The sequence below is a fragment of the Oratosquilla oratoria genome, chromosome 34 (assembly GCF_046742065.1).
Source record: "Oratosquilla oratoria isolate Oo_2021 chromosome 34, ASM4674206v1, whole genome shotgun sequence".
Lineage (NCBI taxonomy): Eukaryota > Metazoa > Arthropoda > Malacostraca > Stomatopoda > Squillidae > Oratosquilla > Oratosquilla oratoria.
Genome location: NC_134810.1, coordinates 41,487,018 through 41,505,408, shown reverse-complemented (window position 1 = coordinate 41,505,408; position 18,391 = coordinate 41,487,018). Strand labels below are relative to the sequence as shown.

Sequence of the window (18,391 nt, the reverse complement as noted above, 5' to 3'; positions counted from 1 at the left end):
CTCTATAAAATCCTCTCTATTACTATATCTAACATACATTATAAGAAATATTATTTATTTAAATATTTTTAAATAAGAGTCCTTATCTTTCTGATTTAGGTTGCTAAATAATATTTATTCTATTTGTATTGATACTCGGCTTAATCGGGGATTCGGACGATGAACCAGCGAGTGGGAGTCCGACTGTAGGAGAGTGAGAGTGTCAAGAGCGCACGTAAACTACTGGTTGTGAGCAAACTCAAATGGATGAAGACGAAGATGTAGTGATGAAGGTGACAGAGAAAAAGCATGTAGTAATACATCTAGATATTAACAGATAAAAACTTGTAGATGTTGACATGGCTAAGTCCATTAATAACAGAAATGTAGGGCACCACAGCCTTCAGTCATATTTTTTTTTTGGCGGGTGTTTGTGACAGATGTGAGAAATCATATATGTCATCAATTATGTACATTTCTTACAGGGAGGTGACCTGTATCGCCACCTTCAAGAAGCAGGTTATCATGAATTTGAGTCATTTGCAACCACATCTTTTAGTGAATCGGAAGGTGTGGAGAATGTAGAGGATGGAATAATTCAGGTAATTATTTTTCATTCATATGATCATAATGATGTGATATTGGTATATCATAAACAGATATTAGTCATGTTCATTTGCATACTGGAAACAATATTACAAATATAGTTTATGTATAGGATTCTTTAACAAAGTGTAAGACTGAATTGCTTGCAATATGTTTTAAGATTAGTTATAGAAGAATCATTGTAAATATATGACATTTAGATTTTAGTTAAATTTTCTTTTATTTAACAATGCTCATGTGTGATATGAAGAAATATTTCAATTATTCTGATAACGTGAGAATGAGAAAAATAATAATTTTTCAATTCAAGGGGCTTTGCATCACCGTGCAGAAAAAATTTGAAGTGCTCTGGAATTATGTGACAAGCAAAAGATGGGTAAGTATGAAATTTTTCATAGTTTATTGATGGAGTAATGCATGAGTACATTATTTGAGAGATATTAGTAAGATATAACATCATGATAGGCTTATTGAACTAATCAATCATTACCTTGAGTTTCACGAAGTCGAAAACCCACAGCCTCATAGAAGCTGGCAATGGTCCTTAAAACCTCCCATAGATCTATCTAGGAAGAAACTTAAGACTGCCACTTCTGTTGAATCAGTGAGGGAATGTTTCCATAGATCTTGCTGAGAGTTTAGGGAAAGGAGAGTATTTGTTAGTTGTCAGTTTACATGTGTGAAAAAGTATAAGAAATATAGCTGAAGTTGATAGAAAGATGTCTTGGGCCCAGTCCAGGGACCAAATGTCAGCCTCCAGGGCTGCACCTCCTAATGGAGTTGAGGGGGTTGAGGGATTTTAAAAATGGACACCTTCACTGTCCATCTTGCAGGACCACATTATGAAGGCAACCCATCACTGTTGCCTTAGCCGTAATTTAAAGTTAAGATCAATTCGGCATCCACAGCTTAATGCACTTCTCAGACAGTCTTTCTCTATCTCTCTATTTTTTTGTCTCACTATCTGTCTCTGTCTCTATCTGCCTCTGTCTCTCTCATTGAAAATGTTACTTCAACATTATTTATACCATCATATTCCCAGAGCTACCATATAATGACAGTGCATGTTTACAGAAACAAGAAAAGATCCAGAGAGTCTCTGCAAAGGCAATTCAGTCATCAGAAGTTTTAACACAGGATGATCTTCTTATCCTACAACACTTTCAACAAGAGGAAGAGGAGGAGGAGGAACAACAAGCTACTAAAGAGGGATTCTCTCTTTGGCAGGTGTACAGGTACAATGGACTATATGAATTAATTTTTTATTTTTAACTCATTGTTGTAAGAACATGAAGTTTAAATGTGAATATTAGAACCAAATATATGGTGATGCCTAGGTAAACATGGGTGGATGCTTTATTGATCAAAATTGAAGGGATTTGTATAAACAGAATTGGTAAGCATGAGTTATCACACACACATGCACACTGCACACAAACCAAGTTGATAGCAGATGGTAAGGTCTTTGAAGAGGCCTCAGCGCAGGCAGAAATAATGAATGAAGGTTTCCAATCACTCATCACCAAAGAGTGCAACTTTTTGGAGAAAAGCAAGGGGAGCAAAAAACCAGGTTTGGTAGATATTAATGTAGAAGTGAGGGAAATGCTTAATCTTCTAGGATCATTGGATGTGACAAAAGCCTCAGGACTTGATGGGACTTCAAACTGGATGTTTAAAGAATGTAGGGAATGACTGATGGACAAGATCCACAGTCTTATCACATGTTCATTGAAGGAAGGCATTGTGCCACATGATTGGAAAAGAGCAAATGTGGTGCCAATTCACAAAGGTGGAAACAAGGAAACATCACTAAATTATGGACCAGTATCACTAACCAGCACAGTAGTGAAATTTTGTGAAAGATCAGTAGACCAAATTTCTTGAAAAGATGAACATTCTGACAGACAGTCAGTTTGGCTTCAGATCTGGAAGGTCGTGTGTATCGAAAATTTTAAGCTTTTACTCAATGCGCTGCTAGAGAGAGAGGGATGGGTGGACCGGGTGGACCTGGACCTAAAGAACGCATTTGATAGAGTACCTCACAGTCAGCTTATGTGCAAATTGGAGCATGTTGGAGGACTGAAAGGCAAACTATTAGAATGGGCTAAAGACTTTTTGAAGGAAAGATATACGAGGGCATTAGTAAAGGATAAGATGTCAAACTAGAGTGCGGTAATGAGCAGAGTTCCACAAGGTTCAGTGCTTGCGCCAATTATGTTTCTTGTCTATGTTAATGACATGATGGAAGGAACAACAAGCTATGCCAACATATTTACAGATGATGCAGAAATCATGACGAGTGAAAAATGAAGACAGTAGAATATTGCAAAAATATCTAAACATTATTTCTGCATGGAGCCAAGAATGGGAAATTAAGTTCAATACCAAAAAAAGTAAAGTACTAGAAATGGGCAATAGCGGCAAAAGGCCATCCTTAAATTATTCCCTGGGGAAGCGAACACACTACAAAAGCAAAAGAGGAGAAAGACTTGGCAGAGTTGATAAAAAACAACCTGTCACCTGACAGACATAGCAATATGATTGTGGGAGAGACATATGGACTACTGCAGAAGATTAAAGTGGCATTCAATTATATGGATGAAGAGGTGATGAAAAAACTCATTGAAATCCTGATATGTCCAAGACTGGAATATGCATCAATAGTATGATCTCCACACAGAGTGAAAGATATAAGCAAGATTGAGAGAATACAAATGGCAGCAATCTAATTGGTCCCCAGCCTGGCAGATAAACCATATGAGGAGAGACCAAATGCAATGGGTCTGCCAACTTTGAAAGATCAAAGAGAAAGAGGTGATAAAAATGCAGTGTTCAGGTCACTAAAGGGGATAGATTGCATTGATAGAAGAGATCTCCTGATTAAAGATGGAAGGGCTTTAAGAGGTCATGGAAGTAAATTAGAAAGATCGCATGTTTAAAGGATGTGAAAAAATACAGTTTTCCTTATAGATGTATAAATATGTGGAATAGCTTAGAAGATGATTAGCCCAAGCTCAAACAGTACATGAGTTCATATGTAAATATGATAATTGGAAATCAAAGATATAGAATAAGTTGGAACTGTGCATGAATTTGAGTCTAGGTATGTTAGAAAATTGGAGAATAGGAGACATGATCCAAAGATCATTGCTCCTTTCCGTCCTACAATTAGGTAAATATACATGCACACACATGTGCAGCATTAAGGTAATGTCACAGCATTACCCATAAATCAGACATATATGAGCTCTGAGCTCTCATCAGGGAGGGTAGCTATCAATCATGAGTCCCATATGTGATCCAAGACCATGGTGAATCACACACACACACACACAGTTTGGATCATAGTCTTTGTGTGTATGCATATATTAATTTGCAATTTTGTTTCATATTCTAAATTATATAATTTTCAACAGTGGTGTGGCAGGTTTGATGATGCTTCCTGCATATCTACTAAGGAAGGGTGACTGCAGTAATTATTCTGCTTTCTTGGCTACTGGCACCCCTTTTATCGCCTTCATACTTTGGACATTGACAGCCAGGTAATTTATTGTTCTCTCTTTTGAGTGATATTTTAGTAGCTATACATGCAATGATATGTAATTTCATGTGGTGAGAAAAAAGTTGACGCAGCCCGAAGGGATTTCTCCCCATCTCCTTTTCTGCATGAGGGGACAGAGAGGGGGGGTCGCCAAATTTATGAAGCAGCCTTGCTGTGTCTTGCGACACTGCTTCTGACCCAGGGCAGTGGACAGGATGTAGGGATGACCCGTCATCCAGGAGGTGCCAAGATAAGAGGGAGGGTGGAGGGGAGTGGAATATATAGGAAATGGAATGGGTGGGAGTGGTTTCTATGCCTTTTTCTTTTTGGCTACCCCCCATGTAAGGGGGTAAAAGCCTTTGGTGTATGTATGTCATGCAAGATGGACAGCAAAGCTACTCGTTTTCAAAACCATCACCCTCTTGCCTCCATCAGGAGGTACGGTCCTTAGGGGCTGACACTCAGTCTCTCAACTGCGCCCCCAAGATCTCTCTCGATTAACTTCACCTGTATTTCTTACACTTTTTCTAAGTATATTCAAGTTCTTGTTTGCCTTCACTGTGAGGTCTTTCAGGAATAATCCCATCTTTAATGTGTAGGTTTAGATTGTGTGTATCACATGTGAGGAGCCTAAATATTTGGGTTTTTATCCTGTGGGAGTAGTTGTTTACTCCCATTGGATGGAGTGAATGTGTAAGGAAGACCAAAAATAGGATGGTTGGATGGATGGGATGCAAGGGGCCTTTGTGTGTGTGTTGGGGGGTGACCTTATATTCACAAGGTGCTAAGATGGGAGGGGGGCAATGATTGGATTTTGTACGGGTGTAGAGTGGTTGTATTTGGCTGCCCTCCTTACAAGGGGGAAAAAGTTCTATGGTATGTTCTCATCTGTCAGGTAGCACTTTCTTTTTGGTCTTCCAGGCAGAATGGTCCACCTCTCTGTAATTATTTTAACACAGATTTTCATTTTCCTTCTCTCACAGGCTGGCTGCTTGGTGGAGAACTGGGAAGGTAGAAAAAATGTTGCAAGAAACATTTAAAGTTCTACAGAAAGGCAACCAAGTAGCTACTAAAGCAACAAGACTGCTGCAGGAACTAGACTTGGTTGCACGAGGATTTGTCCTGTAAGTATTTTGATGAGCCATGAGGTTCTTCTGCAAGAGAGACCAGGAGCAACAGATTGATTGATGAGCAATTTAGAATTGTGAAACAGCTTCCATATATATATATGTGTATATATATATATATATATATATATATATACACAGTGTACACTTAACCTTTGATAACTGAGTACATATGGGACTCTGGTCATTCTAAGTTATCCAGATTTCTGAGTAATGCATACTCCAAGATGGTTTACAGAACTAGGCATATGTTGAATATTTTAATTACTTAAATTTGATCGGAAATTAAGAAATGCCAATGGGGAAGCTCACTGGCTGAACAGTTTAGAACATTGCTACTTGGGTACAAGGTTGGAGTGGAGGTGAATCAAGGCTGCCTAGCAGCAAACAAGTTCATATGAAAGGCATACATACATATACCAAGGGCTTTTTCCACCTTACAAGAGAGGTGAAACTGGGGAGATGTGGGTTTTTATAAGTGCATATGGGCTTGGTAGTGAGAAGAGTGTAGAGGAAAGGGAGGCTTTTTGGATAGATTTGAATGAGTGCATAGAGGGATTAGGGAGAAATGCCAATGTAGTGGCATTGGGAGACCTCAATGCTAGGGTAGGAAATAAACTAATAGACAGAGTGGTTGGTAAGTGTGGAGTTCCAGGAAAAAATCATGGAGATGATATCTAGAGAGTTGATAGCAAATACAGTGTGTAGGAAGAAAGTCAAGCATAAGTACACATGGGAGAGGGTGGTAGATAGAGCATTAATGGACTATATAGTGGTAACCAGGAGTATAGTAGGAAGAGTTAAGGATGTACATGTTCTAAGGGGAGAGAGTGGGGGAATCTCTCGTCAGTTTTTGGTAGAAGGTAAGTTGAGAGTGGAGGATAAATGGAGAAAGAAGAAAAAGACAAAGTAAGGAATTGCTTAAAGTGAACCGCTTAAATGAGAAAGAAAAGGAGGAATACAAGAAGAAGCTGAGAGAGGAGTGAAGGATAGATTAGAACTTGGAGTGGAGGAGGAATGGGGATGGTTCAAGAAGGGAGTCACAAGGTGGTCAAAGATGGTGTGTGGAAGAAGGAGGACAGGAGGAAATAGGTGTATGGAACAAGGAGGACAGGAGGAAATAGAAGGGAGGGTAGCGAGTGGTGGGATGAGGAAGTAAAGAAGGTTGTAGAAGAGAAGAAGCGAGCTTTCACATTGGTTACAAAATAAGACCAGAGAATTGTATGTGAGGTACAGAGAAAAGAGAAGGGAAGTAAAGCTTAAGATAAAGGAGGCAAAGAGAGCAGATGTGAAATAGGTTAAAAGTATGATAGAAAATTTTGAATGGAATAAAAAGATGTTTTGGAAAGAAATTAAGAGAGGGAGAGGAGGTGAATCAAGTAGAGAAGAAAAGGTAAAAGGTGGAGATGGAGAGATGATAATGGAAGAGAGGGCAGTAAGAGGAAGATGGACAGAGAATTTTGGAGAGTTGCTAAATGTGAAGGAGGATAGGGAGGGAAAGGTAGTTGCAGTGGGAAGTGCTAAGAATATGACAATGATAAGTGAGGAAAATGGAGGAGAAATTAGGAAAGATGAGGTGAAGGGAGTTGTTAAGATGATGAGAGCAGGTAAGGCACCTGGGTTAGATGGGTGTCATGCAGAATGTCTAAAAAAAGGAGGTACAGTGATGGTGGACTGGCTGGTGAGGTTATTTAATGTTTGTTTAAGAGAGGGTAGAGTGCTGGAGGACTGCCTGCATAGTTCCACTTTACAAGGGAAAAGGGGACAAGTATGAGTGTAGTAGTTTCAGAGGGACCAGTTTGTTGAGTGTAGTTGGGAGGGTCTTGATTGAGAGGAACCGAGACATCACTGCTGGTTAGGACATCACCATGTCATGCTACACCTAACTGTGCTATGTACTCTGTGCTGTACAGTACACTGTGCTATAGTACACTATGCCATAGTGGTGAGGAAAGCAGGGGTGAAAAGAGTGATGACGGAGTTGATCAAAGAATATTGAGATGGTTTTGGTATATGGAAAGAATGAGTGAAGAAAGACTATCAGGAGTGTGGAAAGCAGAAGTTGATGGATGGCATGTGTTAGGTTGGTAGTCTGCCCCAGGTTGGGCAGCCAAGTGTTAGGCTGGTTGAAGACAAACTCTGGTGGAGAGAGAGTTGGTTTATTTAACAATGAATGTCGGGTGATTGGGGGGGGGGGCGAGACGGCGAGGGAGGTAGTGACTGTGTTTCAAATTGTGTCTTCGGGTGATCTGTTTGCAAGGGAGCAAGGGGAGGGGGTGGGGTGAGAAAGCAAGGAGCCATGAGCCAGGCTCAAGTATGAAGCTCCAAGGTGATCTGAATCTTCATTATCTGTTCAGCTCTTATATACATGAGCAGGTCATGACCCATGCTCCTAATTGACATGAGGTCATGTGTGCTGCATGGGAAGTCGGAGGTAAAAATGTTGATACTGATGACTCATGAAAATAGAGGGTATGCATATGTGGCTGGCCATGTGCAGGTTTAGTCATGGCTAGCTGATGCTGGCACTGCATGTGTTTTTCTTCAAAGAGGTTTTGTGGTCACATGGCAGACCCTAGTTCTGGTTAGTCATCCCACAGGCGATTCCCTTGGGGGGGCCTCGGAGGTCAGACGTTGTAGGCAGAGAAATGGTGAGGACCTGCTAGTGAGGAATACTCCTAACAGCATGAATGAGACATTGGATACCAGAGGTGATGGATATGAGGGGCTTAATGGGTTTTGAAAATGGACAACTTCACTATCCATTTTGAAGGACCACTACATGCAAGGACCTGTTCATTGCAGTATTGAACAAGTTTCTCAATTGACCTCATGACAGTGAAAGTCTCCTACAAAGGCTTTATTTTATAGAAACAGAAGGCACCTTAACTTACACTCTCTGGAAAGATGAAGAGTGCAGGGTGATCTAATTGAGGTATTCAAATGGATCAAGGGCTTTAACAAGGGTGATGTAGGCAAGGTCATCATATTAAGACAGCAGGGTAGGGCTTGTAGTAATGTATTTAAATTGGACAAATTTAGATTTAAGAAGGAAATAGGCAAGAACTGGTTTACCAATAGAATGGTTAGTGATAATGTACGGAGTGCTGAAACAATTGGTTACTTAAAAAGAAGGTTGGATAACTTTATGGATGGGGATTAAAGGTGGTAAGGAACATGGAACTGCCTAGTGTAGGCCTTATGGTCTCTTGCAGTCTCCTCCATTCTTATGTTCTTATTTTAGGATGAAAGAAATGAAGTGATAAAATCTTAGCTGGAAATTTGGTAAGACATGTAATAAAGTGGTAATGATTTTGGTAACCTTTTAATTAGTGTCGTTATATTACAGTGCCATAGGTCCACCTTCAAGTAGACCTTCCAGAAAATGGTTCAATGAAAACCTTCGACAGACAACACATACGTTTCTCCTGACAACCTCCTCGTTCCTGTTTCACCTGCATCAAAAGATAGGACCAAGGTCAACTTTGCCACACAAGTCTTTTGTACAATCTTTATTCGAAGAAAACCTGAAAGAAGAACTAGAAGAGGAGACCATGGGTACTAGACATCTTAAGGTAAGAAGAGATGTGAGGAAGGAGAGTGGGTTGTGAGAGAAATTATATAATAATACAAAGGTTATTTCCCCCATATAAGAAGTATGGCTGAGGCAGGGTGCATACCCACTTTGTACACAATTAAAACTTGTTTAACTACATCTCCTCTCAGCACCTCTGGGATGAGAGATTGCCATTTTCCCCTGCCACACTGTTTGAGTCAAAGGCAGTGCAATGAGGCACAGCTTCTCCGCAGCAGAGCCTGATAATTGGAGTTGGTTTTCCCTCCTCTAATTCATTTTATGGGTATTCTTCATCCTCAGCCACAATGATTTATGTATGAAGTAGCTGTTGAGTGCATGTGGAATGGGTCAAGGATGAGTGTATTCCTTGTTTGGGCCACCCACCTATTTTGTATGCATATGTATATATGTCTGTATAATGGCTACCTCCCTTATATTATTTGGTTTACTGTCACAAACTACTCCCCCAATCAGGAGGCTAGGACGGTGCCCCTCACAGAATACTTTGTAGCATGGAATTTGATGAACCATGCCCTTATAAGTGGGAAGAAGCCCTTGATATATAGATAGATGTATGTACTGTATATGAAAAGAATATCATCCCCACACTCTTTCACAATCTCCCTCCATTCACGTCTCTCTGTTACGCTTTCTCTCTCCAGGTCAATTAACACTTCATGTACATCCAAATGACCTGTTACCCCATCCATCCACCTCATTCTTGGTCTTCCTCTGAAGCTCACTTATGCTTGCCACAATCTGTTGGGTTTTCCTTTTTCATTCTTTGCTTATGTCCAAACAATGTCAGCTCTCATTGACTTAACCTATCCTACAACTCTCTGCCTTGCCTCCACATTTCTATCTTTATTTGTGTAATTCTTATTATACTTCTCAAACATGTGCTGTGCTGTGTCTTGCTGCATTGCTTCTGACCCAGGGATATGGGTAAGATGCAGGGATGACCCATCATCCAGGAGGAGCCAAGATGAAAGGGAAGAAGGGGTTGTGAATGGGTGATGATGAAATGGGTGGGAGTGGAATTATGCCTGTTGACTTTGGCTACCTCCCTTGTAAGGGGGAAAAAGCCTTTGGTATATGTATGTATGTATTTCTCAAACACTTCATCTCAGACATTCAGATTCTTCATCCTTACTTCCCGTGTATTCCAAGTCTGTGTTCCATACAGTGCCATGGCATGGGCACAGTAACTTTCACCCAGCCTTCTCTTTGCACTTCATTACACCCAGATATTTACTTGCTTCCTCAGTCAATCTTTGCCTTGAGTTTCATACATACATACATACATATACCAAGGCTTTTTTCCCCTTACAAGGGAGGTAGCCAAAAAGGAAAAGGCATATAATCATTCCCACCCATTCCATCCCTGAATACACTCCACACCCCTCCACCCTCCCTCTTATCTTAGCACCTCCTGGAGTTTCACTTAGTGGAAAACCCACAGCCCCACAGTGGCTGGCAGCAGTCCTCAGAACTGTGGTGTAGTGCTTTAAAGTGCTCTAGCATAGGATACTAGCAGGACTTCATAGTATTGTGTGCCCCAGTACGCTTCCAGTACAAGGACTCTTTGTTATGGCCAACAAGGCCTTATTCATACATGTACTAGGTGTGGCATCTTTATGCTCTGTGTAGTGATTGATGGTTGCCCTCACGTCAGTCCATACCTGTCTGTCATACTGTGAGCACATAGCGTTCCATGTACACATAACCCACAACAAAGGTGTCAGTCGTCCCCCCTGTGTTTCAATTAGTTGCTGTCATAACAAGAACCTCCCACAGATCTCTCTGGGAAGAAACTTTGGACTGTTGTATCAATGAGGGAATATTTTGTTTCCATATCTCTTACTGAAAGTGGTAGGAAGAGGAGAGTAGTTGCCAGATTTCAGCTCCCCATGTTTGAAAAAAAAAATGTAAGAAATATCTATCCATATACCAAGAGATTTTTACCCCATATAAGGGAGGTAGCCAAGTTAGGGGCATGTACCTATTACCATCCATTTCATTCCCTTCTACCATCCCCTCCACCCCTCCCATCAAGAAATATAATTGAATTTAATCGAGATCATGGGCCCATTCCAGAGACCAAATGTCAGCCCCTCAGGGTTGCAACTCCTGATGGAGGTGAGAGGGTTGATGGGTTTTGAAAATGGACAGTTTTGCTCATCATCTTCCATCATCCACTCCCTCATTCACCATTCAATGCAACCCAAAAGATTACACTTCCTCAGGCAATTCACCCTTTATGTTTGTGGTCAACTTATTACCATCATCATTCCTTGAACATCTCATCACTTTACTTTTGCCCACATTAAATACCTTTCTATTTGAATCCACAGGTTAGTAGCACTTGTGATTTTTAATACTTTTTTTTTTACTTTTTTACAGAGTTTAGGACGCCTAGTAAGGTTGCGAACATCAGCTGTAGCAATGGAGATTTTGAACTGCCTTTCTGTATTTCAACATCAAGATTACACCAGCAATCTTCTCAAGTCTTTATCTTCAAAGGTACAGGATATTGAAGAAGCATCCCAGAATATTGAGAAGAACCTTTCATTTGCAAAGACTTTGTGGCTAAGAGAGGAGGAAGAGAAGGAGGAAGAGAAAAAAAGAAGTGCAAGTCTTGTACAAGAAAGGAAGAATGATGTATATATTGCTTTGCACAGCTTGAGTCTTCATATGCAAGCAGCTCTTTGGAAAATGCAGCAGCTAGAGGCAAAATTTGAACCAAGTACTTTTAGTGCTAATCACTGTGATGATAATAATGAAAATTACATACAAATTAAAGAAAACAGTAAAAGTGAAAATCATTCTGACAATTTAAGCTCTGAGTTTGACAGTGAAGTCTATAATGAAACTCAGGAACAATTGAATCAGATTAAGGGTGAGCTAGAGGCTGCCAGCAGTTGCTGGGAGGAAGCTGTAAGTAGGGTTAATCGGAAATTTGCTCAGTGTAGTGTTGTGCAGTCGGCTCCTCCATTTGATTCATCACAGCCTTATGTTGACGAAACTGTCCAAGAATGTGATAGCCATCCACAAAAGCAATCAATACCCCTTTTTGACATTGGGGATCCTGTGATTCATGATGAGGTGTTTGAAATTTATGTGGACAAGGAATACTCAAAAACCACAAGTGATGACCATGACCAGGACTTTTGGGAGGATCATAGGAAGCAGAGAGCACTGATGAAGAATGAGAAGAAGCAGAGTAAAAGGGTACTAAAAGAACTTGAGACCATTCTTGTGGGCAGGAGGGAGATGTGGGAAGAAAGGGAGGAGAAAGCATTGAAGAGACAGAAGGAGGAAGTAGCAACGGTAAGCCAAATTTATATCACTGTTATTTGTCTACATTTTTTATATGATTAATGTAAGATCAGTTGGTGTTGTTGTTGTCGTTCCCTAGACTGTCCGTCCGAGCAGTCCCGTCTCCCCAAGGAAGGCCACAGCCGAAACTGGGTTTTCCCACAAATCCTTTATAGAGTGTATGTTGTGTTGTTTGCGTGCATGATTGTGTATAATGCAGTCTTCCATTATGTGTTGTATGGTATGGGGTGAAGTGTTACATCCTGGGCAGCTGTTCACAACACGGTCGTCCAGCCTCTTCTGGTAGCTTAGAAGTGCTGGGTGGTGACCGCATCGCAGTCTGGCCAAGTGGACTCTGTCCTTTCGTGGGAGAGAGGATTCAGAAGGGTGGATATCAGGGGGTCTGGCATGCAGCAGTGTGTTGTCTTTCAGTGTGTTAATGGAGCGGTGAGTGATATGATTATGAATATGTTTCCGGAGGCTGGTATTTGGTGGTTGTGGAGGAAGAGAAGAGAGTATCTGTGCGTAATAACGGTCTTTGGGTGTAGTTTTAATGTTTCTTGGTGTGTGTGGGTGTTCTGCTATGTAGTATAGCGGGTGTGATGTGTTTGTGGTGGCTGCAGCAAGTGTTTGTGTGCCTCTCATGTCGAGGTGGTCCTTGACTTTGAGGACTTTTGTTTCATGGTGTAAATGGTCTGTAGGTGATGTATTTGTGCAGCCTGTAATTGTTTTTAGGGCTTTGTTTTGTATGATTTGAAGGGTGTTGTGGTGTGTCTCACTGAGATTAGGAGCCCATGCAGGACTCGCATAATTCATCACTGAGCGTATGCATTGTTTGTATATTGTTATATTAGTTTCTTTGTTTTGTCCAAATGTTGTTCCAGTGATTGACTTAAGTGCGTTAAGTCTAGGTGTGCATTTGTTTTTTATGTTTGTGAGGTGTTGTAAGATCAGTTATATGACTAAGTGGGAAACAGATGTCTTACATGTGCTACTCAGTCAGTTTGTTGCTCTGATTCTCTCTTGTAGGACCAGAGCCCTTATATGCCTAAGTGCCGCCCACCGGGTCAAAGTTCTCACTGATATCCCCCCATCACCACTTCCCATCTCCACCCTCCCTTACAGCCTGTTTTAGCTATTGGTTTGCGAAATAATTAAACGGATTTTAAAATTTGTATTCAATGCCCCTATTGCAGAAAGGATAAAGGAAATATATGTCATATTCTGTTGATTCTAACACAAAATTTGTGTATATTACAGTAAAATATTCAGGGCTCCTTTGACCTTATTTTATTATAATCATTTTGTCAGCCTTGTGGGCAGCATGTCCAGACTAGAATTGCGGCCCCCCTAAATGTGCCGCCCCAGGGCATATGCCCCCCACCCCCATGTGAGGGCCCTGTGTAGGACACTTGCTGCTCCAAGAAGCCAGTCATTATTATTAGCTCAGCCCATAGGTCACTCACCAAGAAATTTTTTTTAGAGTTGTCAAAGCTGAAAGTAATTGTGGGTACAATTGAAGTGATGAGATGTACAAGGGGAGAGGGTGGCTATGAGTTCAAGGTGAGTCTTGAAGAAGAGAGGTTGGAGGAAGTGAAGACATGAAGCAGGGGATGGAGGCAAATTATAGATTAACAGAAGTCTTCAGGAGATGAAAATAGGTATCTGGGGATGAATGCAAAGAGAAGACTGTACAAAGAGGTGATTGTACTCATGACACTGTATGAGGCAGAGAATTGGAATTTAAGGGAAGGAGAACAGAGGAGCCTAATTGTGTTTAAGAAGTATGGTCAGTGGGGGTTACAAGGATCAATAGAATGAGAAATGAGGAGGTACGGTAGAGTGGATAGTGAAAAGGATCTCGGTGTAATTATCAGTAACGATCTCAAATCATCCAAGCAGTGTATTTCAGCCTCTGAGAAAGCAAATAAGGTCCTAGGACTGATTGCACAATCTTTTGACTTCAAAAGTCCATCTCATTAGTTCATCCACATTTGGAATATGCTGTTTCCGTATGGTCACCAAATAATTTTTTCAAGGAGAAATAATGTGTTTGACAGTATATCCTGATAATCAGCTTTGTTTCAGGCTCTCATATTATGAGGAATATGAACTACCATGATATTTCTTATCCTCCTTCCAGGTCCTGATTAGGAAATTTATTGTGTCAAGCTTATCTTCACCCAGTATAATTTAATTCACTATCACTATTATCATTACCCCCACACACACACATACACACCTACCCACCCTTTTTATCTTTAGTGTCACATCTCCATTTCCCAATTGAAGATCAGCTTTAGTTGGTAGCTTGTTCTTAACCAAGCTCAAAATATCAGGTTTATATATCAAATGATTGTTGATATCTACTCTGTGCCTCTGCCCAAAACACATATAATCATTGTCTTTTTTAGACCAGCCTTGAGGAATAAAAAAACAAAGAAGTATCCAATGAGTATAGATGGTATTTTAGTAATTTTTTAATTACATACATGTATACCAAAAGGCCCCAAAAAATAGTATTCATTGTCCCTCCCGTCTTAGCTCCATATGGGTGAAGAGTAATCCTTCTCCCGTAGCACACTGCTCAGGTCAGAGACAATACAGCAAGATGCAGTTCCTTCACAGCGGGTTTAACTCCACCACTTCATTTCATAATGAACCCCCCACTCCATCCACTTGAGAAATAGTTAGTTAAGTTAGTTAAGGTTTATTCAACAAAATAAAATACAATTTAGACATATATACAATTTTTTTTACAAAATTAGTTGTTGGAAAGGGAGAGCATGAAGCAAAGCTTATGGGGAGCTGGAGATCAGACAAGAAGAAATCTCCTCAGACTGTGTATCTAGTTACAACCACTCAACATTCATTCCTATCCTTTGCACTCTTCTCCTTGCATCCATTGGCTTCTTCACCCCATCCATCCGCCTTTCTCTCTTTTGAATTCCCTCCATTCACTTATGTTTTTCACATTTCTTTTGCTAGTCTTTCTTCATTCATTTTTTCTCATTCTTACAGAATCAAAACCCTAAGCTAGAGGGGGACTTAACTTGTCAGTCTACCCAAAAGAATTCTGCTCAACCTATTGTCACCAGCATAGCAAGTACAGATAACATGGGCAAGTCTGCAGATGGAACAGAATCTCATTCAGAAGTGCAAGTTCCTCTGATTTCAACAACTCAGTCAGAAGAGACAGAAGTGAGTGGTAATGAAGAAAAGCTTGAGTTATATAGAAAGGTTAAAGAAGAATTGGATCACGAAGAAAGCAAAAGGCAGACATCTGCATCAACACTACTAAGTGGTACCAGTAAGCTCACTAGCCAAGGGAGAGAATCTAGAGAACCTTTTAATGTTGATATTGGTGCTGTTGTTGAGAGCAATGGTGCTCCAAAACTTTTGCTCCAGGGTGAAAATGGAAACAGGGAAAGGGAACAAATAGATGTACTCAACTGTAATGACTATGATAGGTCAAAAATTAGTGCTCTTTCTAAAGTTAAGGATGTAATTGCATTTAGAAATGATGATGTTTCAGAAATAAGTAGTACTCATGATGATGAGCAATTAAATTGTTTAGATAATGCTACATCATTAATAATTAGAAATGGAAATAAGTCTGATGTAACTGTTGGGGATTTTGATAATTTTAATTGTAGGAACAGTGTGTCATTTACTCCTCCAAAGGAAATCACAGGTGATAATGACAGAGGAAATGAAGTAGACAGTGAGGAAGAACAGCTTGCCAACTATTATAAAATTAGGAAAAAATTAGACATGGAAGAAAATGGGAATCAGGAAAATTGTGAGAAAAAGAAGACAAAAATTCCCTTAGATTGGTCCACAAATAATGAAGGCAGTGAATGTAATGTTAGTGAAAAAGCATTTGATATTGAAGGTAATATTGTAAATACACAATCCTTCCCAATACTCGCAGTCAACACCTCTCAGAAAGATGACAACAAATCTCTTGATGTACTATCTAGTACGACTAGTAAGGAAGAAATGGTAGATGTCAGCAATGATAACAACCATGATATAGTGAACAGTTTGAATTTTTTTTCCAATAAAAGCAATGTAGACAGTCCTGTTCTAGGTTGTGAAATACCACAAAGTGATTTAGAAAAGCATAAAGCTATATTTTCAAAAGTTGATGATGCATCTCAGTCAAAACACAATGAGAAAGAAACTTTAGTTGCCGAGTCAGGTTTTGAAACACCTATGCATAATTTATCTTGTAAATCTACAGTTTCATCTCCCTACAGTAAGGGGGAACCCAATTTAGAAAGTTGTGGAGATGAACCTAGAAGATGTGATACTAGTGCTAATAATCATTCTGGAACATGTACAAAAGAAAACTGTAATTCCTCCTCCATAATAGCCATTAAGAATAGAAATATGTCTAATGTTATGGATGACAATTGCATATCCAGAGGAAATAGAATTACTAAATGCAAGAATGATGTGATACATTTTGCTGAATCAGCTAACTCTTCTAAAAATGATGTTAAAGAATTAGGTGGTTCCTCTACTGTTGATGAAAAAGAAAGCCATAAAGAAGTGAAAAAGAAAGATATGATATTTTCCAATGAAGTTGAAAGTGATGAAGAGGAGGATGGTCATAAGATTGACTGGAGTTCAATAGTGTCCCTCCCTTCATCTCGTCATGGGAAGACTTTAGAGGATCGTATGAACTTCCTTGCATCATCTCTTGACACTGAGGTTCACGGAGGAGGCATGACAACCATGATGGGCTTCACAGCTGATTTAGCAGCTGAGGCTGTGGCACTCTCAGGGAAAATTCAAAGTATTGGAGAGCAGGTCACTTTTGGGGGCTTGGGAGAAGGAGAAGAAACATTTGGAAATTCAGACACAGATTCTGAGGATAATTAGTACCTGTTTTTGTAAAGTCTGGTCTTATAGATTTGAAATATTTTGTAAGGAACATCAAAAATATTACCTGGCTACATGTATAGACTAAATTGCGATATTTTAGGGATTGGAAGTTTTTGTACATCCAGAAGAGTGGGTTAAAGAATAACATTTGCAAGAAAATACGTATGCTTAGGTAATTCATAAGTATTTCTTTAAAAAATGTAAACATGGGGTTACATTTCTCCACATCTTCATCATATCTTTCTGGGTGCTCTTGTGACAGACCTATGTAATGCTTTTCCTTAATTAACTTGGTGTTCCAATGGGCTTGTGTACATTTTATAACTGAATGTACCCCTGATGTTGCCTTCGTTTCGTGATATTAATGCTTTAATATTTAGAAATAAAGTTAATTTTCATAAAGAATCTTTCTATATCCTCATTGTTTAAAACCTTATTGAAGAGTTTGGAGCTATGGATATTTACTGGAAGAGAATCTCTGTTGCTGCTACAACTACCAAGAAAATATCTCAATGATGACCCATGTCCAGCAGCTATGCAACAGGGCCACACATGCCAGGTGTGACCATGGTGCCCCATAGACATGAATGACTACAATACTTAAACAAACACCTAATAGGAAGAAGATGGTATGTAGGTAGGAGTGCAGACATTCGGAAACATGCCAACGTCATACGCATGGAACCGCACACACTACGGGCACCAGTGGCGGAAAAGTGAAAAGTTGGAGAAAAGGCTCAACTTTGGATGGTCGCCACACTTATGCCCTTGGGCCCACTCTTCACATCTACCTTGCGGGGCACTATGCCTGACTTTCTCTCTATGGTAAGTTTGGGTCAAATCAGTGACCTACCAATTCTGGACAAAATCCGTGGGTCCCCTTTGGGATTTTTTTGTTTTGGGGTCATTATGGTCACCTACTCTAATTGTGCCACCATGTCACCCACTGATCGAGGAGTGCCAGAGCTCCTGTGCATTCCAGTAGGACACTCCTCAGGCCAACAGTATGGGCACCAGAGGCAGAAAAGTGAAAAATCAGAGAAAAGGCTCAACTTTGGATGGTCACCATCCACAATTTTTCACTTTTTTGCCTCTAGTGCCCATGCCTTTGGCCTGAGTGGTGTCCAAGTGGAATCCACACAAGGACTGGTGACCCCTGACCTGTGGGTGAGATGGTGGGTAAATCGGAGACAGTGACCAAAATGACCCAAAAAAACGCAAAGGGGTTAACCCACGGATTTTGCCAAAAATTGTCACGTCACCGATTTGCCCCAAACTTACCCCAGAGGTAGATAGTTGAGTACAGTGCACTGTGAGGTAGGTGTGAGCAACCTGGACCCAAGGGCATGC

The 18,391-nt window shown here is 40.2% G+C and overlaps 1 protein-coding gene across 1 annotated transcript; it reads left to right on the top strand.

Annotated features, from left to right (window-relative positions):
- Positions 1-154: 154 nt before the first annotated feature.
- Positions 155-17,446, top strand: LOC143018231 (uncharacterized). The gene is made up of 9 exons (XM_076173477.1): positions 155-272; positions 465-581; positions 896-961; positions 1,660-1,820; positions 4,002-4,127; positions 5,110-5,250; positions 8,603-8,828; positions 11,234-12,160; positions 15,170-17,446. Exons 1-9 carry the CDS (start codon positions 243-245, stop codon positions 17,036-17,038), a joined length of 3,663 nt encoding a protein of 1,220 aa, XP_076029592.1. The 5' UTR covers positions 155-242; the 3' UTR covers positions 17,039-17,446.
- Positions 17,447-18,391: the final 945 nt, after the last annotated feature.

Bases quoted from the DNA above. Each gene is read 5' to 3' on its own strand.
- LOC143018231 (XM_076173477.1), top strand. From the start codon at position 243: ATGGATGAAGACGAAGATGTAGTGATGAAG. The intron at 962-1,659 runs GTAAGTATGAAA...GCATGTTTACAG, and splicing joins ATGTGACAAGCAAAAGATGG to AAACAAGAAAAGATCCAGAG. The intron at 4,128-5,109 runs GTAATTTATTGT...CTTCTCTCACAG, and splicing joins CTTTGGACATTGACAGCCAG to GCTGGCTGCTTGGTGGAGAA.